The following is a 26180-nucleotide window of genomic DNA, read 5'->3' on the forward strand; positions in this document are numbered from 1 at the left end:
AAATTATCCTTCATTAATGCTGAAATTACCTCTTTCATTGATTTTGGAATTATCTCTCCCATTAATTCTGGAATTTTTCTTTCATTAATTTTGGAATTACCTCTTTTTCTTAATTCTGGAATTATCTCTTTAATTAATTCTAGAATTTTTCTTTCCTTAATTTTATTATTATCTCTTTCATTAATTTTGGAATTATCACTTTTTTATCAATGCTGAAATTATCTCTTACATTATAATTCTAGAATGTGTTCTCTCATTAATTCTAGAATATGTCATTAATTCTGGAATTATCTCTTTCATTAATTCTGGAATTATCTCTTTCATTAATTCTGGAATTATCTCTTTCATTAATTCTGGAATTATCTCTTTCATTAATTCTGGAATTATCTCTTTCATTAATTCTGGAATTATCTCTTTCATTAATTCTGGAATTATCTCTTTCATTAATTCTGGAATTATCTCTTTCATTAATTCTGGAATTATCTCATCGATGCTGAAATTATTTCTTTCATTTATTGTTTTAAATTCCTGTGGATGCCATAAGAAAATAACGGGGATTGAGCCGATTTTCAACGAGTCACGTGGTCTCCCGACAAATGATGTTTGGGGACACTGTTCTCAGCACTGCCAAGGCGGAGACCGCTGACGTCATGCTCTCTCCTGTAATATAAGCTCGATGGTATCCTTATAAATGTGTATCAAGATATGTTACGAGAGTTTCGTACCCCCTAAAAATGCGTCGGAGGGTTGCTGATTGCTAGACGTGTCTAGAAATTCCCGTGTCGGATCGCCTGGATGCCAAGTCTTCTGGTATTTATGTGACTTCAGTATCCCCGTGTGAGGAGGAACTTGGAGGTATGGTGGCTTGCCAGCCCCTCTCCCTCTCTCCACTGGAAAACTTTGTGACTCCCTTTTCCCAGATATGCTAGGAGGCTTGCGTACCCCTAAAAATGATTCGTAGGCTTTGCTTGCCCCCATTTATGGGTAGGTGGTCTCTTTAATCATAGACATGCTTAAAATCACTCGTATATTTTCACCATAATATATGTTTTGCATTCTTTATTATTTTACTCCTTTTTAATGTCATTACTACTTTGACCTACTTACTCTAAACCTAGCCAAATTTCACGCCAGGTACCTCTCCCCCAACTCCATAGGTACGCGTACCTCAGACTGGGAGCACTGGTGCAACATGATTCATTTCAAACTGGATAGATGGCATTTTATGCATAAATCAGGTAGACACCACTCACTTCACGATGGGCCTAGACTTCGGACATTTGCCACAACATTTACGCATTAATTGACGTTTGCAATTTTTTTTCTATTTACTCGCCAAATGGAACATTTCGTCACTATTTGGCGCAATGCAGATCGGAAATGAGGGAGTATTATGCAAAAAAATAATTTCAGATACTCACCCAATTCCTAACGCAGCATGAAGCAAACAAAAATAATTAATTACCATCATTATCTGTCATTCATAATTGGTTGTCTTAATTTATAAAACAAAATGGAAAAATCTCACTCACCCTATAGATGGCGCAGTGATTGGAATCGGCGGCACCTTATAAAGAAATGAATTATGAAATGAAAAATCAGTGAGTTATAATTATTTAATAAATGGTCAATATTATATGATTTGTGTAATAATTTTGAACGTCGAGAATAATTACGATCTTGTTCCTGTTTGGCTTAGGCCGGTACGGAATCCTCCAGTCTTCCTCTGGACCCGCGTAGAACGGACAAGGGTGCGTTTCACCGAAATCTGGCAACAGCTTCGGTGGTTTGATTGGTTGGCTCTCGGAATCCTCTTGAGGGGAATCCAACCTGGAATCATTAACATATATACAGGGTGTCCCATAAATCCGCTACTAATTTTAAAGTTATTTTCACGGGAAGGGGGGGGGGCGGAATTTTTTTTGCACAGAAAAAACATTTAGTTGCAATTTTTTGTCGGTAGAAGGCATTGCAAAAAATAAAATAACTGGAAATATGCAAATCAGAGTCCTAAAAAATACAGAGTTTACGATTAAACATCCATTTTTGAATTTTCCTCTCACTGGCGCTCTGACATATCGTTTTCATTTGGTACATCCAATGAAAGCCACAGTTCGTTGGCTGAAGCTTTACGAATGTTTCGGACACCGAAAAGATTGAAGTTGTTTTTCATGGAATCTCCCCGGTTTTTTCACGTGTAGCGCCCTCTATCGGCGAAAGTTTGTACTTTTTTTTTAAAATCTATCAAAAAAAATCTCCGTGCGCGAGAATAAATTTTCACAAAAAACCGCATTCAAATTTATCAACTCCTTCAAGTTTATGAATTTCCAAAATATTTGCGATTTTTTAATTTAAGCAATATCGTAACTACATGCAGGATACAGATAGACGACTTTTACTCATCCCTAAATATCAGGGAACCATACTTTCTAGTTATTATGCTGAGATGAACTTGGAAAGGAAAATCATCTTGTTTCCGCCCGGACTCGAACACCGAGCCCTTTTGCATCGGGCAAACATCCTTCCACCTACACCACTGGACGATCAATGGTCCTCACCCTGGGGCCCCATGCGGCCCGCCGTGGTACTGGGATATTTTTAGGGGGGGGGAAGCACTGGTCGAAATGAAGTGGACGGGGAACCATGACACCTGATCAGTAGCGGGGGGGGGGGGGGTAGAGAGAGCTATAAATAAAAATTGTAGCATAATATATTAATAATAATATATATAAATAATGGATTATATAAAAAAAGATGTAAATAAATGATGCTTTTAAGTGAAATATAGTGGAGGAAAAAATACGACTATATTTTTTCAGAATAGCGCAGAACTGCCCATAGAACGAGGGCCATCTTAACGCATAGGCCGTGGCCGACTTGGTAGGAATCCCTTGGGAGTTAAGGGATACCTACGGCTGAGATCAAAGATCTTTTGTTAGTCGGTAAATATACTATGTGGTTTTGTTCTTTGAAGCCCGAAATCATGGAGCACATGCGGCGTGCCATGTAGACCACCTGAATGTGGGCCATTTATACCGACCAATGTCCACAGGAGTCCTACATGATGTGTGTGATCTCTGGTACTATGATTTTTAAGAGTAAGGATGTTAGCAGTTATGTCAGCTATAGTATTATTATGTTAAATATGTTAGTTGTTACTTCCAGCTAATTACAGGACTACCAAAATTGATTCTTACTCGGGGGCTCCATGATGTTGAAATGGTCCTGTATGGAACGAAGAAAAAAAATCAATTAAGCTCACCGGATCTTCAACTCAGGGGTTCGGGGACTGATCTTATTTATCAATTTTTTTGTTCACGATAAAAATCTGAAAAATCAATTCAATAACTAGAAATGGTCTCACTTCAAAGGATGGGGAGGTGGAAGTGTACTAAATAAGACAAGCAGTAGAGTCGGAGCCGTGGGGGGGGGGGGGAATCTGTGGGTACACAAAATTTTTAGAAAAGGTTTGAGAGCACCCCAAGAATTAAATTTTTAAAAAAAAGACAAAATTTTCTGCATTAAAGCTCACGCTGAGCACCCACAGATCTAAAAAACTTCCGACGCCTATGGTTCTATTTTCTTAAAACTGAGGCTTCCCAGGTGCACGTGTCCACGAAGGTCAAGGCTTCACGCGCCTATCTGAGGAATGTTTACTTTGAGTAATTCCAGCGGAAGTCGGCAGAAACACGCACATAGCTAGAGAAAGAGAGAGACCTTCACGAGAGATTCTGAAAAATTAGCTGTACGTATAGGCCTTGGGCTCGTAATATTGGCATAAGGCCACCAACGTCAATAATTACTCTGGCACCGAGAAGAGATAAAAGCCTTCGTTGAAAGAAGAAGAAAAAAGTTGCTGATTATTAGACCGGCAATTTTCCATAATTAATCACCAAGGGTTTCCCGAAATTAACACTTGTCATTGAAAACAAAAAAAAATTCGGAGCCCACCTGTAATTATAACAATTATTAAAAACTGCTGGGTGTGGATCAATATTTACGATCGTGCTTCCGTAATTAACTTATGGGTTTATAAGGCAAGCATAGGCGCTCGGAGCAAGCAAAATTATCTTGAGTCAAATTATCACCCTGGATATTGCCTATTTGCCAAAGGAATTGAAATAGAATCTAAAAAGAGACTTATCATGAGCAAGTCACCCATGTTACGCGCATGTGATGTTTAAAAACTTCAATATGAAGACGAAAAAGTGAAATACCGTTTGGAATCCGTTAAGGGTGGTATTATTGGATAAGGTGACTTCAGTTCACCAGGCAGCTGCTGGTCATTCATCTCGATTTTTCAATTATATCGTTGGAGGCACATCTGGTGGTGATTCTTCCAAATTTTTCAAAAATATTATTGAAGCACTGGGTGGTCGGTCATCTCGACTTTCGAGCAAACATTATCTAAATTAGATGTCGGTAATTCATCCTGACTTTTCAACCATATTATGCATAGCACGTAGCGGTCACTCGTATTTACTTTTCAAAAATATCATGTGGGGGCGGAATGATCACTTAGAGGTCATTCATCTGAATCTGGATTTTGCAACACAGCATCTTTTGGTCATTAATTTAGGCTTTTCAACACTATTTTGAGAATGAACCTAGAGTTCATTCTTCTCGATTTTGCAACGACAACTAGAGCAACTTTTGATCGTACATTTCGACTTTTCAACAATATTTTGAGGAGCATCTAATGATCTTTCACTCGATTTTGCAACATCATCATCTAAAGCAGTTTTTTGATCGTTAGTTTTGACTTTTTCAAAAGTATTCTGGGGGCACCTAGTGTTCATTCATCTCGACTTTTTCAACAGCATTATCTGAAGCAGCCTTTCATCGTTTATTTCTACTTTTCAACGGTATTTTGTGGAGAATATAATGGTCTTTCCTCTCGATTTTGCCACAGCATCGTCTAAAGCACATTTTAATCGTTCAATTTTGACTTTTTTACAATGTTTTGTGTAGCAACTAATGGTAATTCGTCTTGATTTCGCAACAGCATTATCTATGCTGATCACTCGTCACGATATTTCAACAACAACATGTAAAACACCTGCTACTCATTTATCTGGAATTTTCAACAACATCTAAAGCAGCTGTTGATCATTTCTCTAGACCTTTTTTTTAACATCATTTGTGGAGCAATTGTCAATCATTCATCTCGACTTTTCAACAACGTTTTGTGTAACAACGTGTGCCCATTCATCTCCATATTTTAACAGGACCATCTCTATTCTGATCCGTCTCGACATCTCAACAACAACATGTAATACACCTAGTACTCATTTATCTGGAATTTTTGAACAATGTCACATCTAAAGCATCTCAGCAATACCGTAGGAAACACCTTTCATCAAGATCAATCATCTCGAATTGTCAACATTATCATCTAAAACACTAGTTGTCGCTCATCTAGACTTTTCAAAAAATATCATGTGAAGCAGTTGCGAATCATTAATTTTAAATTTTCCAAAACCAGGTATAACGAGTTTTAGTCATTCATCCAGACTTTTCAATATCATCATAAACAACTGACCATTATTGACCTCGAAGTTCCAGCCAGCATCATCAAAAATAGCTGCGAGCCGCGACTTCTCAGCACTATCGTGGGAAATACTTTGCATTCATCAAGATAATTCATCTTGAACTGTCAACAGTATTATCTAGAGCTACTGGTGGCCATTCATCCAGATCTTTCAGCACCTTATCATCTAAAGGACTTGGTAGTCATTCATACAGACTTTTACTCAACTTATCATCTGAAGCACCTCTGGTGGTCATTCGTCACGACTTTTCAAAAACTTCATCTAAAGCACTTGGTGGCCAGTCATGCAGGCTTTGTCAACAACTTATCTGGATGAAGCGCTTCGTCATCCTGTCAGTCATCCAGACTTTTCAACAACTTATCATCTGCAGCCTTTTGCAGCCATTCACCCAGACTTTGAAGGAACTATCATCTGAAACAGCCGCTACCGGTCTTTAGTGGGAATTTCCCAACCAAAGTAACTAATACACTCAACTATTTTCGGACTTGCTTATAAAATTCCACCTGGAACATCGTTTGATCATCAACCTGTATGCATAAGCATTCCGCCAGGATAAACTATCGATCACTAAAAATACAGTTATATTCATAATAATTCTACCTATTTAAGATTCTTCTTGCATATACACGGCATTATCTAATTACAGTAAAGTAATGCATGTGCCATCGGAGTCTCTCTCTCTCTCGTTACCTGAAAACAATATCCCAATTGTTTTTGTTTACGGTCAACTAAAGTTTCCAGAGCAACGGAATCACATGCACACAGGATACGAGACCAGTAATACAAAAAAAAATGGCGTTGATCATACATCCTCGCATGTTCAATGTGTGTCATCATCATCATCATCATCACAATCGTATTCCGCGTTTTTTAATTGCATTAAAGTTCAATGGAGTGTATTTTATCCGCCGTTGATGTATTTTTGTATACATCACGTGGCCAACTGTCTGAGTGTGAATGCGCAATCAATCTTTTACTTAACTGGCGTCACCGTATCTATCATAATGATGGCTAAAAAAACAATGGCGTACCGGAGGGACCTGTTAATTCAACCATGGACAGGAACTACGAAAAGTAATCCCATTAAAAACGGTTAGTGTTATTCGTCCGCCCTCATGAGCTTTTAATGACCCATCCATAATTTAAGGTTGCAGTGGTGGAGGGTGTCCTCGTGGGAGAATGAAAAGTCAGGGCACCCTTTTTTCCTTTTCTTCCTTCCGCTACCGCATTCGCAGATTTATGGTCATTGTCCTGGTCACGTGACGAAGATGAACCAACCGTCGATATCCAGTCGATGGTGATCGATAAAATCCTCCCTGTGACGAGAAAACCACATGCCGGTGGTTATATTATCATTATTTTATATACACACACGTATATATATATATATTATCTCGCGTGGATCCGGATCGCTCAGTCACGGATCAGACTGACGTTGGTCAACTTCCGGCTGATGTGGACACTCGAATGTGGGTGAAGTTATGCCTCAGGTGAGTCAGACTGTTCGCATTTTTTAAGGCCCGCGCTTATCATTCAAGCCCATTCTGTCTGTAGTTTATTTAGTTTTAAAGAAAGGCTTTCGGATAATTTTATACCTGTTCAAAACTTCAGTGGCGTCTGTACCTCTTTTTAGACCCTGGTGCCACAAATGTGTGGGTTGATTTTCTCACTGTAGAATGTTTTTCTTTTGACTTCAGCCCTGGCTTAAAGGATGTTTTGAGTCGGAAATATAGTGAATATGAACTTTTTTGGAGGGCTTTCGTCAGAGGGTTGACGTTGATCTTTCAGGGGTTTTTTAAGATCATTTCCAGCAGAGCCGTCTTTAGGGGGTAAATTAGGGGGTCCCAAATTTACGGTAACAATAATTTCTTTCATAAATTCTGCATTTTCATCAATTCTGTAAGTCTGCATTTTCATCTAGATAAAAATAATTCTGGAATTATTTCTTTCATAAATTCTGAATTTCCACCATGTCTGGAATTCTGAAAATTTTCATCAATTCTGCAATTCTGAATTTTTTATTTTCATTAATTTTGAGGTTCTAAAAATTTTCATGTATTCTGAAACTATTTCTTTCATCTGTTCTGAATTTTTCTCGATTCTGGAGTTCTGAATTCTTCTCGATTCTGGAGTTCTGAATTCTTCTCGATTCTGGAGTTCTGAATTCTTCTCGATTCTGGAGTTCTGAATTCTTCTCGATTCTGGAGTTCTGAATTCTCCTCATTTCTTAAATTCTGAATTCTCCTCATTTCTGAAATTCTGAATTCTCCCCAATTCTGGAATTCTGAACTTCCATCAATTCTGAAATTATTTCTAGCATTTGTTCTGAATTTTCATGATTTTCATTTTCTGAATATTCTCGATTCTTCTTTCTCACAGAAAAAAAAATCGGGGCTAGGGGGGCCCCACGTCTTTTAAATACGGCCCTGACTTCCAGGCGAAAGTATCTCCGGGAAAAGTGGGATTTATTACATAAAATTTAGCAACAAAATTCTGGAAAAAATTTCATTTCAAAATGAATATGCCCTGCATCATCTTGGCTGAAAAAAAATTGAACCGGGTAAATTATTTTTTCGGAAAAAACTATTTTAAAAATTTAAAATGAAAAAAATCTGAAAAAATAAAAATTTGCTGATATTTTATGTTTTCAATGCATTTTTTGAGCTTCAAAAGTGCAAAAACATTTTGAAAAATTCCAAGAAAATGAATGCTCGGGTCTGATAGGGATACACGTGGCCCAATAGGGCGCGGGACCTAAAACTGTTGGAGATTTTTAATGATAGGGGAAACTACTCATGAGTTCAGAAATATTTCTGTACCTCCTAATGGTCAATTAAAACCTACTCATGAGTTCATAATATTTAAAAAAAAAATCGGCTCTGGGGACCCAAAAATGCTTGGGACCAGATGAGGTGATCGCTCCTTACTAGAGCGATAAATTCTAATATGAGAAAAATGGGTCTCTCCCGTAAAATACGGGAGGATCCTACGATTCTGCACAATAAGTCAGCCCCGTTCCTGGTACATCGTCCAGGGTCCACGAATGCTTGTGGGGGGGGGGGGAAGATTTTCTACGATTTCAAGTACTCGTAAAGACAGCCTAGTTGAAGGTGATAAAACAGTTGGAGTAGTGATTTTAAAACAAGTCGACGCATCACCTTAACTCTTATAGTGGCATTGTTTGCGTTGGGACGTTGTTTTTCTTTCCCCCACAGGGTAGTGTACCCCAGTAGTACAACGATACCGTACCGATACCGGTCCGATGTAAGAAAGTCGAATGAATATCGAAAGCCGGAAAGAGGTCGGAAATTTTTACATGTCCGATATCGAACGATATAGTAAAAATGTATTCACTCAATAAACGCCAAGAAATATCTTTTGTTTTCCCTAAAATAGTTTTACATCATTTTTACAGCATTTCGTTTCGGAAGAGTATATCTTGTACGATAGTTAGACCCTTTAGAAATAATCCAAATTTTTCTGTATCGAACTACGTATGATCGACAAATGTATGCCATTTCTACGTCAAACGATATCGAAATCTCTACTTCGTTCCACATCGGTGTGCTACTGGGGGATATGAATATGTACACAGTATAAATGTTAGAAAAAGCTAGAATATTTCTCTTTCTTGGTTTTATTTTCTTTATTATTCTCGGAGTTGGAGGGGAAATGCATTATCATATGCGCAAAATTTGGAGAGAAAAAAAAATATTATTCTTATAAAACAAAGTATGAAATTGTAGAGAGGTTCATATATAATGATTTCCACTGTGACAGTTATAATGTAGATCAGTGGAATCCTGAAATCAGTGAAAAAAACCGCTCAAAGGGCTAAGCAAAATTTGAAACTTTTTGACATCCCGTCCTTAGAATGAGAATGTCTCTCCGCGAGAGTCGCATTGAAAATGAAGCGAATTGATGACAAACAATAAATATAATCAAGATAGTCCCTATTATATCAGATAGTCCCTATAGTCATTTAGCTCCCTATTATTGCCAGTGAGAAGGCTATTTGGGGGCCTAAGTGGACTTGACCCAAAGCGGTAAGTCTGGAAGGGCGGTGAATTTAGGGAATGAAAACGAGTGATCAAGATAATTAAATTAGAATGGAGGGGGCTAAAGAAATCTCCCGCCAAAAAAGTCTCGCCAGAGAGAGAGCAACAGGCCTACAACGGTACAAATATTCAATCATTACACTTCACTCATAACTCGAGAAATAAGTGGCAAATGTCAGCACTGTAACAAGCAATACACAGAAACAAACTGCACGTTCAGTTCACAACACACGCATGGCAACATGTAGCAATTCGTTAGAAGTTCCGCAGAGAAATATGAACGAGGTGCATGTGTGGTTTAGTAGTAGTATGCTGTGAAACATTAAATCCCCGCTTTTGTCTGCCAGCATAATTACCTACAGGAAGTACAGTCAAGTACATGAGTGATTTGGCTTAGTCGTTAATAAGTCGCCACCAAGTATTCACTCACATAATTCAGTACTTACCGAGGACGCGGCTTTCCATGGGCTTCTACAGTCCTCGTCGTCTTTGTGAGAAATGTCTATCGGATACGCATATATCTGTTGAAAGATTCGATATTTCGTTACCTCATGCTGCCGATGCTCAACAATGTCTTCCGATTGTTACGTCGTGTATGCAAATATCTAACAGTTTAGATATTTTCCCCGAAATTTCGACGATTTGGGGGCCTAAGTGGGCTTGACCCAAAGGGGCAAGTCCGGAAGGGCGGTCACAACGTCTTTTCTATATGATGGGTGCGTTTGTCTCTGCTGCTAATAAACAAGCTCAATACTTCGACAGTGCCACAACAGCAAATTCACTCCAGTTCCTTCATACCTGTAACATAACGCATATTCACAGAAGCGTGGAAGGGGGGGAAAGGGGTAGCCAAAGCCATATAGGGAAAGGAACTGCCCCCCCCCCCACCCTCTTTCGAAGAACCAGTATATTCTTACAGGCTGATGAAGAGCTCTTCTTCTATGAAGAAGAGCTGAAGAGAATTTATTTTAGCTCACGGGTGAAACACCATAAATCAGTTTCTGATCATTGGGGGTATATATATCAAACATTAAAGTGCCCCCCCCCCCGGGGGCATCTTCCGGGCAGGTCTTCTATTTAAAAAAGTCTCTCCGCAGAAATCAGGTAGATTTTCAACAAGATAAACTAGCATAACATGAAAGTTTAGGCACGAGTTTCTAAGACAGATGGCTGCACCGATATACACGAAAAAATAACTCCGATATTAATACGTTGAGTCACGCGTGTACACACCCACACAACACATAACGGCATACACTAATTCGTTAAAAAAATCCCGTTATCTTTCGGATTCATGGAAAAAAACGGGACAATTTCATATAAATGAGTCTGGATGACTAAAAATCCGTGGAAATATGGAAATGCTCCGTAAAATCTAAGCCATATGGTTTCTCATCGGAAGGTTATAATTCGTCTTATTTTTCCCTGACGAAATATGGTCACCTGAAGTAAATAAACTTCCTGGATATTGTGCGGAGATGAACTTCGAAAATAAACGTTTTTTGCCTCCGCCGGGAATCGAATTCCGGACCTTTCACAAACCGGAAAAGTCCATTGACCATTATACCAAGGGGATCATAACATGCGCGCGGTGGCGTGACTTCCTGAGTAGAAACATGACATCCTCTCTTAACTTCAACGACTGGCCTCTAGGTGGCGACAGTAGAGCTAGATGTTTTTTCTCGGATCACAACACATCAAATCAAGGAACTTTCTAGTTTCATCTTTTTTATTATTTATGCCATACGCATATTCCTATACTTACCCTGAAAGGGAAGAAAAAAAAGTATATTTCAAACACCGTCTCCCTTTCCTTTTGTTATCAACCTTTAAACACAAAAGCTGACTCCGCCCCTGGCAGTTGATTTGACAGGTTGAGGGAGGGATGGAAAACATGTTATCAGAGAGGAGTAGAAAACTTACAACCAGGGTCTGTATCTCGCACAGGCGAACAGGGACACGCGCCCAGGACCCACACATTTTCAGGTCCCGTCACTGAGCCATAAGGAAAGTGGAGTGAGGACTGCGCGACCGCATCACACCCTTTTTGGAGCGAGATAGGCAAAACATTTCCTGAGCATTGTTAATGCAATGGGACAATTCCAAATACGAGACCTGTAAATTACTTTTTTTTTTCACTTTTCGGCCAATAATTATGAATTCTTTATCTTAAAATTTTTTCATAAAAATGAACACAACATTTCGTACAAGAGAAATACCTTTTTTTCAAAAACTTAAAAGGAACTATTTTTTTTATAAAAAAACAACAACATACATTTCTAACATTATGTTTAGCATTTTATTGAAAACTTCCACTTCGAAAATTCGTAGCAGTGAATATTTCCGCGAATTAACTGCTGAAGAAACAACTTTCAATGCAAGAAAAGAGATGAAAATTAAAGAGAAAAAAACGTTATTATTATTATTTTTTTCAAACATTATACGTACAACAATGTACACATACAAGTTTTTAAATAAACAATTTACAAACAGGTCCACAGAGCATAATTTGAAATATTAAAATCGTAATTCACTAGAGCACTTATATGTTTGCTATGAAATAATTTACAATCAAACCTTTGTCCAGTATTTTATACACGCTCTAAATTTGAAGAGGTTTCTTTTTCTCTCCAACCTATGCAATTATTCCCAGCATATAAGATATTCTTTAACAAATTAAAACAACACCTTTTCCTCTAATTAAGACTTTGTAATATTACACATACAGGGTGATTATAAAAAAACTATCCCGACATATGGGCCCCTAACTATCATACCATTCACAGAAACTGAATGAAATTTTGGCATAAGGTATTTTGACGTATGCGCTCAAGAATGATATGGAAAACAACAGTGTCACTCTAACAGTTACGGTTACAGTGAGAAAATTTCGAAAATATCAAATGGCAACACCAAGTTTTTTGTATTGGAATGCGATCTCCATACTGAAAAACCCTAAATAGCGTTCGAACAGCAACTGTAGCATGAAAATCACCGGCGGTACATAGGCTAAAAGTGAGGACAACCAAGGACAGAGAAGCAGCATAAAATAAAGCATTTTATTGTGTTTCACAAATTTTCCACATGACCTTGTGGAGGACTAATCAGGCTGGGATCTCAGCCGAAGAAATGGTGTGACGAATGAAACGAACATTAATGCTCTGGTGCACGGCAAAGTCCTTTTTACTTTCTCCTTGCCTAGCTCCGGGGATTTTCGTGCTACAGGTGCCATTCCAACGCTATTTAGTGTTTTTCATTATGGAGATCGCATTCCAATACAAAAAACTTGGTGTTGCCATTTGATATTTTCGAAATTTTCTCACTGTAACCGTAACTGTTTGAGTGACACTTGTTTTCCATATCATTCTTGAGCGCATACCTCAAAATACCTTATGCCAAAATTTCATTCAGTTTCTGTGAATGGTATGATAGTTAGGGGCCCACATGTCGGGATAGTTTTTTTATAATCACCCCGTATATCTCAACAGTAATCAACACGTTAAGGAAGATGACCAGGTGGTGGCCCGAAATTTCAATAAAAGATATTTTTATTTCACAGGTGATGGATGCATAAGAATTTAAAAGAACTTGGAACTATCCAGAAAAAACTTTGCATTAAATTGGCATTTTCACAATTATGCAGTTGAAGCTCAAGGGAGACCAGAGGTGCTAACATGAAGAAAGCAGGGTATTGTGTATTCATTATTAGGGAGTGGAAGAACGTGTAAGTCACAAAAATCGAATCTCACACGACAATAAGAAATCTCTGTAGCGAAGCCATAAACACTCACTGATATTGCCTTCTTTGGACAACTGCAGAACTAAACTATTTCTTTTAGCGATTCACTTGCTTTAACATTCCACTGGCACAGGTTCGTTGCTGTGGAGCAGTTTTATTTTGCACCTCAGTTCAACTTTGGTGGGATGATCCAGGAGGGCGATAGATGCTACGGATTTAACATGGGATCCTATGGGTTCACTTAAGTTGTGGGGGGGGGGGGGGGGGTGCGATGAAAGGTAAAAAATTTCTTAATAAGGGGGCGATAGAATGAAAAGTTTGGGAAACCATGGTCTAGACCTATTCCGTCGTTTTGCCGTCCCTCTCCATCTCACTAATAATTTTATTGACACTCATTCGTCAAATTTGCCACCCTGGGCTTATAAAACACAACCCCCCCCCCACCCACCCACAAATACGCTACTGCTGCTCTCCCTAGTTGCGGGCGGCCCTGATCTCTAGCTTCGTTGGATTTGAATCAAGTCGTAAGTAGAAAGACCGGAAAAGTCCCGTAAAAATCAGCTATATGGTAAAACTAATTTTGTTCAGAGTTAACCAAACAGGAGATAGCCTAAATGCGCAAAATCCTGTATAATTTTGTTAGAAGAAAGTTCACAAACGTATCTGGCAGCGATTGCGTAGTTCCTTTGTTTACATCCCCATAGATGTGTTGATGCTTTTCAGTTTAGTTTAGCGTGTGAGAGAGGTTTTTCCTCCTCCGTTGGTTTTTAACATTAATATCATTTTTTTTTCTCAATTTGAAAGCGATGGAGATGAATTTGAATGATGAGAGGAGGGATTATTTGCCCCAATGTTGGGGCGACGAGGTGCGCATGAACGCCATGTTCACGGTGTTTCGGAGCCGAGACGTCAACCCCAACGGATGGCAAGAGAAGATGAATTTCTGGACCGATTGCATCCTACAGTTTTGCCAAGTCACCGGTAGGGTGTCCATCACAGCCAATGAGATCTCAGCAGCCTTCCACAGGAACAGGAGGGAGCCAAAATGCATCAACGAAGTCATTAACAACATGAGCAAGGAAGGTACCGTAATTCCATCGACCCACTTCAAACTGGACACGCCATCTAGTTGGCTAGGTTGGGGTTACAGCGTCCTCAAGAAACCAGTCTTACAAAGCTACTCGTTGGTCAAGAGCATGTTCTTCGAGTCCACAGCCGCCAACAACAGCAGCGAAGAAGTAACCGAAATCAGATATGTCGTCCCCGAAGTCCTCAAAGTTGTTGCAGGTAAGGTTATGTCGAGACAGAAGGAGCTAGAGAGGCGATGTGAAATCGAGAGTATCATTGAGATGAATGACTTCAAGAGTCTTGTCAGCGACATCTGTTGTTCTTCGGAGGACTTCGACATCGTCCTAGTGCAGCTGCGGAGAGAAGGGAAAGTTGCAGTGATGGTTGACGGGGGAGAATGCTATCTCAAGTTCAAGTCTGATGATTGTGATGTGATCCAGCAAATCACTGAGGTTGACAAGGCGATTGTAAAACTTCGGAAAGCGTCTGACACTGTCTATACAGAAATTGAAGCGTTGGAGAAAGAGGTAGATAAATGTGTTGACGAGGCCAAAGCGTTTCTGAAGGTTGGCAACAAGGTCAAAGCTATGGTGTGTTTGAAGAGGAAGAAACGCATAGAGACAGCTCTGAAGAAGAAGACTATATCTGGCGAGAACCTTGAGAATCTGATGATGCAGCTAAAGAGCACCGGATCCGAAAAGCTCATTTTGCAGGCTTATAGCGCCGGTGTAGATGCCATGAAGAACAAAGTTAAAGTCGATTACAACATTAACAGAATAGACACTATAATGAGTGATCTTGAAGAAGCAGTTGGAGATGTATCGGAGATCAGCGCCATCATGTCAAAATCGTTCGATGATGATACCTCTGACATTGAAGCCGAACTCGATGAGTTATTGGCCGAAGATACACCTTCAGTCAAACTCCAGCCAGAGCGATCCGCAGACGAAATGCATGATGAACTTATGAAACGTCTCATATCATTGAAAGTGCCTGATATTTCTCCTAACAAGGAACAAATTGCCATGAAGACTACTTAAACTATAGATCGGCAGATGTCGTACATGTATGCACTCTAATAATATTCAACCTGCATTTATGTGTGTCCGTTTTCAAAAATTGATTTTTGAAATGTATTTTTTTTGTCCGAGTTATTGCATTTAATGTACCACTGAGAAAAGAAAACATCAGAAGTAGTGTCGTTTAACTCTTAATCACCCTCCTAACATTTGTAAGATACAAATTTTACTAACAATAAAGCATTTTTGATTGAAAATTGATTGTCGTAAATGCAAAACTGTTTGGTAAAGGTTTCCATACATCTCTTCACAATTTTGTGCTAATGTAAGGTGTGTTCAATGCAATCCATTCAAGATTTTGGATCGTTTTACGGTGGTGCCTTGTAATTTGACACACTTAAATTAGTGAAGACGGTGTTGCCATGAAATTGACGGATAGAAATATGTGAATGTTCCCACGATTCAACATTCCATGACGGAAACAATGATAGTGTCTATTTGCGAGGTTTCACTCTATAGGTATAGGTTCGAATGTGTCTGCAAAAAGTGCCCAGTATTTTTTTCTTGATAGAACGGTCCAATGATATTGATTCAAGAATTTGCTGTCTTGGTCAAAAATGGCTAAAATGTTCAAAATCTTAATCACTGCCTCAACTGTGTCTTTTTTTTGGGGATCTAATAAACTGTAACAGTTGCGCTTGTACTGTATATTGGTTGCTCAATGCTTCCATCGCGTAAACAATAGCTTGCAACGATAAGTGTCAAATTTCCAGAGGCTTCACTGCATAAAGGTCAAAGAAATACGAGTGGCTTTCTACTTGTTGTGAATTGGTCTAATTTGAATGTTCGTTTTGCAGGGGATCATATTTTATTATACTTTACTCGTAGTTCTATACATGGCAGCACTATAACAATTATTACAATGATTCATGTTAGGTTCCCAGCACTTACACTCACATTCTAACGTGTACCCATAGGCGTATGCAGAACAGAATTTTCTCGGGGGGGGGGGGGGGGTGTTAGAACCCCACTCCCCTTTTTGCATATGCCAATGCGTGTACTAGTTTATTACAAGTTGTGAAGTTCTGCAGAGGAATATGGATGAGGTGGTTCAGTAGTAGTGGATCCTACTTTTAATGTTTTGCAGCTTAGTATGCAATCTATTTTGATGAATTCCCAACACACTGTGTACTGATAAGACCAGATACCTCGCCTTCATTACGTTTCCAAAGGATACGTGCATCTAGAACACATTGTATACTGTTCTTTCTTTCAAACCGAGCACAATTCAAGTCTATCGCCATGGGCAATTTACTAACAAATACAAAGCCACAACAGGCAAATTGCCCAACGAGGTGGCTGACTTAAGAACATCATGGATCCCCGAGCCATTTTTTGGAGGCCCTACCTACTACTGCTACACCACACATGCACCCCGCGGAACCCCCAACGAATCGGTACATGCGGGAATGTACGTGTAGTGAAACCTGACGTGAAGTTTTTTTTGTTTTCTCTGTAATGCTTGTTATGTGTAGTGCTGCCATCTGCCACCAGTTTTTCTAACTATGAGTGAAGTGTTATGATTGAATGATTTATCGTTGTAGGACTGTTGCTCTCTGTGGCGAGACTTCTTAACGGGGAGATTGGCTCGCATTTGCGCCTTGAAGTTGGGAACCACAGAAAACCAACTTCAGCCGACCACCTAGTGAGCAACTACTACCTAGTGAGTTGCGCAGAAAGTGTAATCTGGTGTTGTGTCTGATTTATTGAGTTGTGCCATCTATTTTTCAGAAGTTCTAAATCACTCTTTTGACAAGACTTTCCAACGGGGAGATCGGCTCGCATTTGCACCTCCAAGTTTGGAACCACAGAAAACCAACTTCAGCCGACCATCACTGTGGCAACAGTGGGGTTTGAACCTGGGACCTTTTTATGTGAGTCTGTCACTATGACCACTTGACCACCACAGCGGTTGAACTCTATATACTGCTGCCTGGTGACTATTTTTTTTAACCTGGTAACTGACAGATTAGGCCTGGCGACCGTTATTTTTTTTGTTGCCAGGCCCAATTTGACGCTATTTGCCAGGGTTACTAGCTGAACGATAGGAACACACAATATCGTTTAAAATTGTACTAGAGGGGATGGTGTTTGGTATAGTGGAAAACTTGGTGACAAAAATGTAGGTATGTTCCATACTGGGAATTAAATCTTATTTCTGTAGTCGAAACCAAGGCTGGACAAATCCCAGTTGCGAGGTTGCCAACAAAATTGATATTCCTGCCTAATTTTCCCGTACATCCTACAACTGAATTGAAACTTTATGACAAAGCACAGAGTTATTAGAAATTATGTCAAAAGGTGGTAAATAGTTTTTTTTTTTTTTTGATTATTTGTCAAGAACAGGTCTCAACCATTACTAAATGCTCATTGAGATTTCACGGGTGTTTTCCCGCTTATACAAGGGGGCCCTTCAAGTATTACGTCATCATCGATGGGGGTTTCCGATTTGATGACAAGGGGGGGGGGCGTTTGGATAATAATGCTTACGTCATCAATCACCCTTTATGAAAATATGAAATATTTTTAATGGCAATATGGCATCTTAGTCGGTGTGCCAAAAACGAGAAAAACCTTTCGATAGTTTGCGGACACTTGAAGTAACATACCCTCCCCTATACAGAGCCACTTTAGTGATCTCTAAATGTTTCGCGGATCCAAGTGGTCTGGAATGTGTCCGGGCAGCTTTAGTCCCCTGGAACTGTTCCACGCATCACTCAAGTGATTCGTAATTATATGCCGCGGATCACTAATCTGAGAATGTGTCGCGGGTAACATGAGTGAAGTAGAACCGCACTAGGGGCCACTTAAGGGCTCTGAAACTACGTCACGTGTCACTCAAGGGATCTTAAATGTGTCACGGATCGCTTAGGTGTTCCGGAACTGTGTCCCGGGTCATTTAAGTGATCTGAAAATGTGCCACGGGCCGCTTAAATGTTCTGGAATTTACCACGGGACACTTAAACGATCTGAGATGTGCCGCTTTACAAAATTAGGTTTGAGGAAGGCAGGCCGCATCAGATAACCCCCCGGGGTCACATTTGGTCCGCGGGCCAAGTGCCTTTATGCGATTTATCATTATATATGGCTTAGAGGGTGGGTCGCAATAAATTTATTAGATAAATTTTGAGTTCATATAGCCTTCAAATAACGTCGCTGTGGTTGTCGAGTGGTCATAGTGACGGACTTGCATCGCGGGGACCCGGGTTCGAGCCTCACCACAGTGGTGGTCGGCTGAAGTTGGTTTTCTGTGGTTCCCAACTTCAAGGCGCAAATGCGAGTCGATCTCCCCGTTAAAAAGACCACAGAGAGCAACAGTCCTACAAACAGTACAAATATTCAGTCATTACACTTCACTCACTTCACTTCTGAGATATAGATGGCAGCACTGAAAAATCATACACAACACTAGATACGCACTCAGACTGTTAGGCACACATACTTACACTTCCGGCACAACTCACTACGTAGTAAATTGCCCATGGCGATAGACGTGAGTTGTGCTCGGCTTGAAAAGAAAAAAAAAACCTTCAAATAACATTGAAATTAACAGAAATTGATTATAAAAACATATATAAAGGTATTTTCTTCCGAAATTTTAATTAAAGTATTTTTTTTGCATTGAAAAAATAAATTTTTGATCGTGGGAGGGGGCACGAGCCCCCCCCCCCCCCCCATGGCTTGCCCTTGTGGTGTACGTCTCTGATCCTACCAATATTCGTTAGGATTCTCAGAGGGGCAGAGGTGATGACGAAATTTTGCTGACAAGGGGGGGAAGGGGTCAAAAATGGCTTAAAAAAAAAAAATTGCTTACGTAATACTTGAACGGCCCCCAACATTATAATGGTTTTTTGAAAAACGTTTTAACAGGATCCGCTGCATAATATAGCCATGGTGCGTTTAAAAAGAGCAAATTTGCTTGATGCAGAATACCAGTGCTTGACAAATAATCCGGTGACTAAAAACTGGTATTGACATGTAAGTGTTTCTTCATGTAGTAATTAAATTTGAATCCGATGACTTTTATATCCGGTGACTATTTATAATCCGATATCAGTTGTAACTTTGTATTCTGTCCAACAGGTTATTGAGGGGAGTTTTTTTTTCTGGTTTGACTCCTTTGTAGAGTCATTTGAGTCCTTCAACTCGAACGTCAATCAAAGGAATAAGGAATATTGAAAAGAATATTAGGTCTTCAGTGCTGCCAAAAATGGATTGTAATCCAATAAATTTGAATCCAGCATATATACACTATATTCAGATTCGCATTTATGGTATTTCCGCCTGTGTGGGGTTCGTAAATTTTTCCGCCCTTCTTCCATTCTAGACCTGAATTCCTAATTTTCTTGATTACTATTTCCTCAAATTTGCCACCCTCTGCTATAACCTACTTAACTCTCCTCCCCCCCCCCCCCCCCCGCAAGTGCATGTGTCTCTAAGTCACTCTTTTGGTTACTTCCATGTTTACACACGGTTTTGGTCACTTACATACTTGCACACGTCTAGGTGACCAGACATGGTTCCTTATTTTATAGGTCAGTTTTGGTCATTTACACGTGCTCTAGGACCTAAAGTTTAGGTCATTCACATGCTTGCAGACGCAAGCATGTGTCTAGTGTTTTGGTCATTCACAAGCTTTCACATGCTTTAGGTCACTCTTTTGACCAAGGTCCACAGTGGCAACTCTTTTGGTTGCAAGCATTCAATTGCTTGCACGTAGTCCGAGTCGTTCTTTTGCTCACCCACGTGCTCGCAAACTCTCTAGGTCACTCACTATAACCTAGTAATCCCTCACTCTGTAGGTCATTCACATGCTTGCTCAGTGCTCACGCTCGGAGTCACTCTTTTGCTCATTTACGTACTTGCAAACACTGCGGGTCACTCGTCTGGGGGCAGAGACAGATTTAGTGAGGTTTATACAAATTTTGCGTCTCTTCTCCCATTTTACTAATTTTTTTAGCCACCCATTCTTCAAATTAGCCGCCCCTCTGAACTTGCCGCCCAGGACTGTACCCCCTAAGTACGACACTGACCATATTGGCAAACGTCTGTATCCTTTTTGGAATTAGTTGTGGAATTTCGGTCACGTGAACCGTATGCTTGTACTCACAATTTTCAGTGAAGATTTAGTCATGGATGCGTTTAGGGGACCGACAAAAAATTAAATAAGAGAAAAAGCTTCTTGATTCACAAAATATATGTTATATTGCACTATTATAATACACAAACTTTGTGCTATACGTGTGTGCACCTTCATGAGAAGAGCTCATATATTCACGAAGGTATAAATGTTTTCTATGAACATCCCAATTTTCATCGCAAATTCTAGTTGAGTGTCATGAAAATTTATTAAGAAATACGCGATATCGTGAGCTGTAATTTAAGTTACTGGCTGAGAGTACCTGGAGATAAAGGATTTTTTCCACAAATTGGTATTTCGATTATTTTATGGTGTTTGATTATTTCAAATATAAGCCCCATAGCTTTATGTGAATGAGTGATGACATAAGAGAAATGCTTGAACATAGCACACGTGTATGTGGTGCCAAAATGAACGAAAACGAAACTGAACGAAATAGTCAAATGACAGAAAATAATTTAAATACCAATTTTTGTAAAAGAAACCTTTTATCATCCGGGTTTTCTCAGCCAGTAATTTATATTACAGCTCACGATATCACGTAGATCTCTCTGAATGTTCATGACATTCTACTGGTATTTTTAGATAAGTTGCACTCTATATATCTGGAAACTAAATTATGAAAAAAAGGGATATTTTCTGTGCATGCGCAATTAAAAATTATTTTCTCAAAATACTTATAATACCGTATCTCACTGAATAAGGAATTATCGAATATTAAATTTCTGTACATGGTACCTCATGTATAATGCTGAATTTCTCTGTGAATTTCATAAATACTGGTTGAAAACTGTATTGTAAGCAAATATACAATCTCTGACAATAAAGTTCGGTGAATGAAGTCAGAACGGCCGATCTGGCAACACTGGCGAAGCAAAACGCTGCGTTGTCCATCTGCCGCCACCGTTGTTCAGTTGAGCGTCGTTTGTGTTTCGTGAAAGACTTGTTTTACAAAGTGCTTGTTTAGTGCGTTGGTTCTTAACTGAGAACAGGAAAATGAACGAACAAAAGATCACTGAGGATGAGTCCTGGTGTCTCAGGTACGACCCTGAAACGAAACGGCAAAGCATGGAATGGCGTTCTCCTGCATCACCTTGTCGGAAAAAGGTCAGAGCAGAAAAATCACGCATCAAAACGATGCTAATCACCTTTTTTGATAGTCAAAGCATTATCCACAAGGAATTTCTACCTGAGGGAACGACGATGAATGCTGCAAGGTACATTGAAATTTTGACCCGTTTCAGGAAACGTCTACGCAGGGTACGACATCAGTACGCACAACAAGGTTCATGGTTTCTTGTTCACGACAATGCTCGCCCTCACACAGCCAATATCGTCAAACAGTTCCTGGCAAAGAAGGGGGTGGTGCAAATTGAACATCCACCATACTCACCAGATCAGATCCCGATCCTCCAGATTTCTTCCTATTCCCACGACTCGCTTTGAAAGGAAAGAGATTTGACGATGTTCCTGACATCCAACGAAACGTGACGAGGCTTTTGAACTCTATCCCAAAAGAAAACTTCTTGCAAAGTTTCCAGGACATGTATAGGAGATCTCAGCGGTGCATAGTAATGGGAGGTGGCTATTTCGAAGGACAGTAAGGTAACTTTCGTTAACATTTCATCTACGTTAATGTTACAGGACTATTCACCGAACTTTATTGTCAGAGGTTGTATTATAAAAGCAAGAAACATGAGTAAAATTGAAATTTTTATAGAAAACAATATCTTCGTGAATATACGAATTGTTCTCATAAAAATACGGAAAAGTATTGTAAAAATTCAAAAATTTAGTATAGTATATCTGGAAGTTGCATATCATTTGCAGTTTTGTTATACAGGGTAGATCAAAAAACGTTTTTCTTGTTTTTTTTTCGGTCCCCTAAATGTCTGAACTCCTGAAACGGCACCAGACTTTTGGAAATATAGTGTGGTATTGAAAGTTATGTTTCATAAATTATTTTGAGTAATATAATACCCTTTTCGGCCATAATCGTATCTACTCAATTTTTTTCCAATATTGATGAATTCAATTGTAGCTTATTGATATGAACAAAAAGTGTTAAATCGAAGTTTTATCATTTTGTGCAGTTTTAGGGCAGTGTAACATGTGCAAATGCACTGGGCGAAAAAGTTATAGAAGTACTAAAACGAGTTGAAAAATATTGGTGTTGCAGAATATTCGAGCAAAATGCACACAAATTAGATTCAAAGCGTTGCATTTTAGAGTTAATATATTTATTTATGCATGGTAAATGAAGATACAGAGCTCTACGTCGTAAGGGTACTCTCATTAGAGTGATCTTAGGAGCACGGAAAATATTTCAAGATACTTATTTTAAAAAAAATTCAATGAGAGAGTAGAATATATTTAGTTTTAAAATTTTTCCAGTCAAGAACAGCTCCCTGGGGGTTCTGGTGCCCGTGTATATACAGTATATCCAGGGCCGGACTCAAGCAGCTACGAAGGGTGCGGCTGCACCGGGCCGCAAAACTGGAAAAAATGGCCTACTTTGATTATGACCTTAAGTATTAAGATGACCTTAAACTTTAACGTTAACAAAGCGTTAAATGCTTAAAATGCTGCCCAAGAACTAAAATTCAGACACTCTAAATCCTTTTTCTATTGTTTTTACAGAATCCCAACCTCCTAAGCCAAGAGAAAAATACAGTGGATTTAATTCTCCGGGCGCGGGAGCGGAAGAGGTGATAAATTCTTATTCTAAACTTATTTAAAATTATACGGAGGGTGGCATAATGGGTGCTTGCCCGGCTGAAAGAGTACCTAGTATATAAGGGTAGATAATCGTTTCTCTCTCTAGCCCCGAAAAACCTCTCAAACTTTCAATTAGTGCCCGGGTGACGCACTCGCAATTTTTTAGCTGGGTAGCGGGCGCTGTCATCCAAATTTATTGTCGAGTGATTTTTTTTTATGACCTTGAATAGCTTGATATTCATTCTCGGGTTCCAATGTAAACCAAAGTGTTTGTTCATGTACACATTTTAGACAGCCGCAAGGCTGTTTTTGCACCGGGTCGCTGAATACTCAAGCTCCTCTCACCCGCCCTCCCTCCCTGAGTATATCTATACAAAATAGGAAAATATGTTTAAGGATAAATCGGTCAGTAATTTGTCCCATTTCTATAGAGAGCCTTGCGGGTCACTTTGAAAAGAGATTTCTCAAAACAGAATATATATATTATTGTCTAAATCATAGTTTCCCTACTTTTCAACCTATGATCAACCTATTTTTCTGGAGCAGCAAAAAGAAGACGACACAAATTGCTAGAAAACTTTCCTCTGGTTGAATAGATACACAGATGGGGAATCACTTGCGTAACTGTTTCCGTTTTGTTTCCATTGGCAACAGCACATGAGTTGGAAGTTTCAAACACACACTTTAGATATTATTGCCCCCACCAAAGTTTTATTATACTACCTCATCAATGATGTATTGATCGCCCCTATTCTTATTTCAGTACGTTTTTACTCAGAGATGATATGAATCCTCATCAGATAAATTCTCTTTCAGAACGAAAAAGGCTCACCACTTGAGCCTGATCCAAAAGAAACCAAAAACAACGGCCAGAGAGAACCACCGAAGGGGAGGCAACGGTCAGCAACCGACGAAAAAATCCAAACTGCCATAGTCAACGCGATAGTTTCGAGAGACAGAAGAATGCACAGAAACAAACTATCACAAGAATCGATTCAACAAGCGGCCAATAAAAGCCCGACGAAGGTATCGAAAGGTGAACGGACCACGAGAAATCAAAGCCCATTGAAAAAGTCGAATAACAAACCAACGAATAAATGCTCTCCCAGCAAGACCAAGAGTCCATCTAAAAGAAACAATGACAGGCTTCCAAGCAAAAGCCTGAGCCCATCAAAAACCGGTGGCCAAAGTCCAACCTTGTCACCAAAGAAAAAATCAAATGTTCGCCTTTGTGATAATAACCACCCAGAGCTTCCCAAACCAAGAGACGATAGCGACGACGGAATTGGCAAGACGGATCTGCATGTCAACACGAAGCAGAGGGAACAGAGGGCAAAAGTAACAAGTAACCCACCCGCTGACATAATAAGGGTTCCCCAACAGGTTCGTCGTAAACCAAAGGACACAGTCCAAGTCTTTCCCGTTCCCTCAAATCAACCACAAGATGGTACGGCAGCAGTCGACGAACCACCAAAACAAGTAGGAAATAACATTATCAACGATTCCACCAACAAGGTGAAACACTCCCACTGCCAGAAAGGACAAGACAAGCATCAATGTGATAAAATATCCGACGAGACCATCGACAAGAAGATCCTGCAGCCAACAAAAATGAAAACATCTCCGAAGAGGAACATCGATAATGATTGTAACAGGAATAAGAAAAATTCACCTGTGAAGACAAATAGGAAACATAACAGGCCGTTGCCGAAAGACGAGAATGCAATCATCGCTTGAGAACGCTCTTTACTCTAACTCGGTAGCAATATTAGACAATTTTCTGAAAAATATCACTATATAACACACCTTGTCTAGCACACCTTATTTTAGCATTCAGATTATTTGGAATTTGTGATCTAATAAATATGGGACGGAATATTAAAAATACGCAAGGTATGGTCAAAAAGTATCGAGACTAATTGTATTGTTTATTAAAGATTCTAATCAAATTGGCCATGCTTCCAATTGACAGATCCATCCGAAGACATAAATTGTAACCTAGTGTCCATATGAACTATTGAAAGGATGCGAAAGAACGATTCAAGCAGACCATGCCCACGATTTGTTCTATAACTTCATTTTCCTTTAAACGAACCAAAGTTATTTATACACTGCGGAATATGAGCAACGTCGCGAAAATCCCCCAGAAACATATAAAAATTAATAAATCAAGAGTCCCGACAGCAGCGAACCATATGCGTACCGACATGACACCACAAACTTAGCACAGATAAAAGGCATTATTCTCCTTCCAAACTCGTACAGCATCCCATTAATCAGCAAACGTCTCTGTAAATGATGGTTCAAAACCATGTGTGTGACTGCTCTTCCGTATTTCATCTCTCCCTTTCACTTCTTGGAAACAGAGATGCTTCAGTAAAAATTCAATGCAATTTGTGCGGTCATTGGAGTGTCAGCTAGACTTAGCTCAGTGTGGTTTTTTCCCCTAATCCCGAAGATGGAAATAAACCGTTTAACGGCTGTTTTTAAAGATGCTAAAGAAGTATAGAAAACTAAATGAAGCGGAATCCGGGGTTTCATAACTATCAGTTCTGTTGGAGTGCTGGAAAGCTCACGTGTAAATTGGTTTACTTTTCCTAAATCTTGAAAATATAGGGGTGATCCTTTTGAGAGTGAACATTTTTTTGTTTTGGACAATAAAAGTAAACTCACACTTAACTAGGTATGGCTAGTTAAGTTGGTGGACTCTGCGTAAAAAATGTGGTAATGGCAGTGCCGTCTTAACGCATGGACCTACAGGGGCCTAAACAGAATTAGGGGGTGCCTCACAAAAATGAGAACTGGTTGAAAAATAACCGGAAAACT

General features: G+C 39.4%; 3 protein-coding genes across 4 annotated transcripts; 2 read left to right on the forward strand and 1 right to left on the reverse strand.

Moving 5' to 3' along the window:
- Positions 1-569: 569 nt before the first annotated feature.
- LOC149081497 (uncharacterized) lies at positions 570-6123 on the reverse strand. Its single transcript, XM_089238344.1, has 4 exons — positions 4218-6123; positions 1677-1830; positions 1533-1567; positions 570-684 (listed from the first exon to the last, which is right to left on the reverse strand). The coding sequence occupies exons 1-4, from the start codon at positions 4289-4291 to the stop codon at positions 570-572; spliced, it is 378 nt and encodes a 125-aa protein (XP_089094470.1). The 5' UTR covers positions 4292-6123.
- A 799-nt stretch (positions 6124-6922) lies between these two features.
- Positions 6923-25241, forward strand: LOC149081498 (uncharacterized). 2 transcript variants are annotated; one of them, XM_089238435.1, is made up of 3 exons: positions 6923-7042; positions 23277-23344; positions 24171-25241. In XM_089238435.1, exon 3 carries the CDS (start codon positions 24318-24320, stop codon positions 25089-25091), a length of 774 nt encoding a protein of 257 aa, XP_089094561.1. In that variant the 5' UTR covers positions 6923-7042; positions 23277-23344; positions 24171-24317; the 3' UTR covers positions 25092-25241. The 2 variants fall into 2 exon arrangements, with proteins under 2 accessions (XP_089094561.1, XP_089094560.1); XM_089238434.1 differs by lacking the exon at positions 23277-23344 and having other exon boundaries at positions 6925-7042.
- LOC149081499 (charged multivesicular body protein 7) lies at positions 14018-15697 on the forward strand. The gene has a single exon (XM_089238433.1). The coding sequence runs from the start codon at positions 14156-14158 to the stop codon at positions 15455-15457; it is 1302 nt and encodes a 433-aa protein (XP_089094559.1). The 5' UTR covers positions 14018-14155; the 3' UTR covers positions 15458-15697.
- Positions 25242-26180: the final 939 nt, after the last annotated feature.

The sequence above is a fragment of the Pholcus phalangioides genome, unplaced genomic scaffold (genome assembly GCF_987345545.1).
Source record: "Pholcus phalangioides strain wild (caught in Gottingen) unplaced genomic scaffold, Ppha-v1.0 ptg000010l_1, whole genome shotgun sequence".
Classification (NCBI taxonomy): Eukaryota; Metazoa; Arthropoda; class Arachnida; order Araneae; family Pholcidae; genus Pholcus; species Pholcus phalangioides.

Excerpts from the sequence above, each read along its gene's own strand:
- LOC149081497 (XM_089238344.1), bottom strand. The coding sequence starts at position 4,291 with ATGAATGACCAGCAGCTGCCTGGTGAACTGAAGTCACCTTATCCAATA. Across the intron at positions 1,568-1,676 it reads AGCCAAACAGGAACAAGATC|GTGCCGCCGATTCCAATCAC; the intron begins GTAATTATTCTC and ends TTTCTTTATAAG. Across the intron at positions 685-1,532 it reads ATCACTGCGCCATCTATAGG|GATACCATCGAGCTTATATT; the intron begins GTGAGTGAGATT and ends CACATTTATAAG.
- LOC149081499 (XM_089238433.1), top strand. The coding sequence starts at position 14,156 with ATGGAGATGAATTTGAATGATGAGAGGAGGGATTATTTGCCCCAATGT.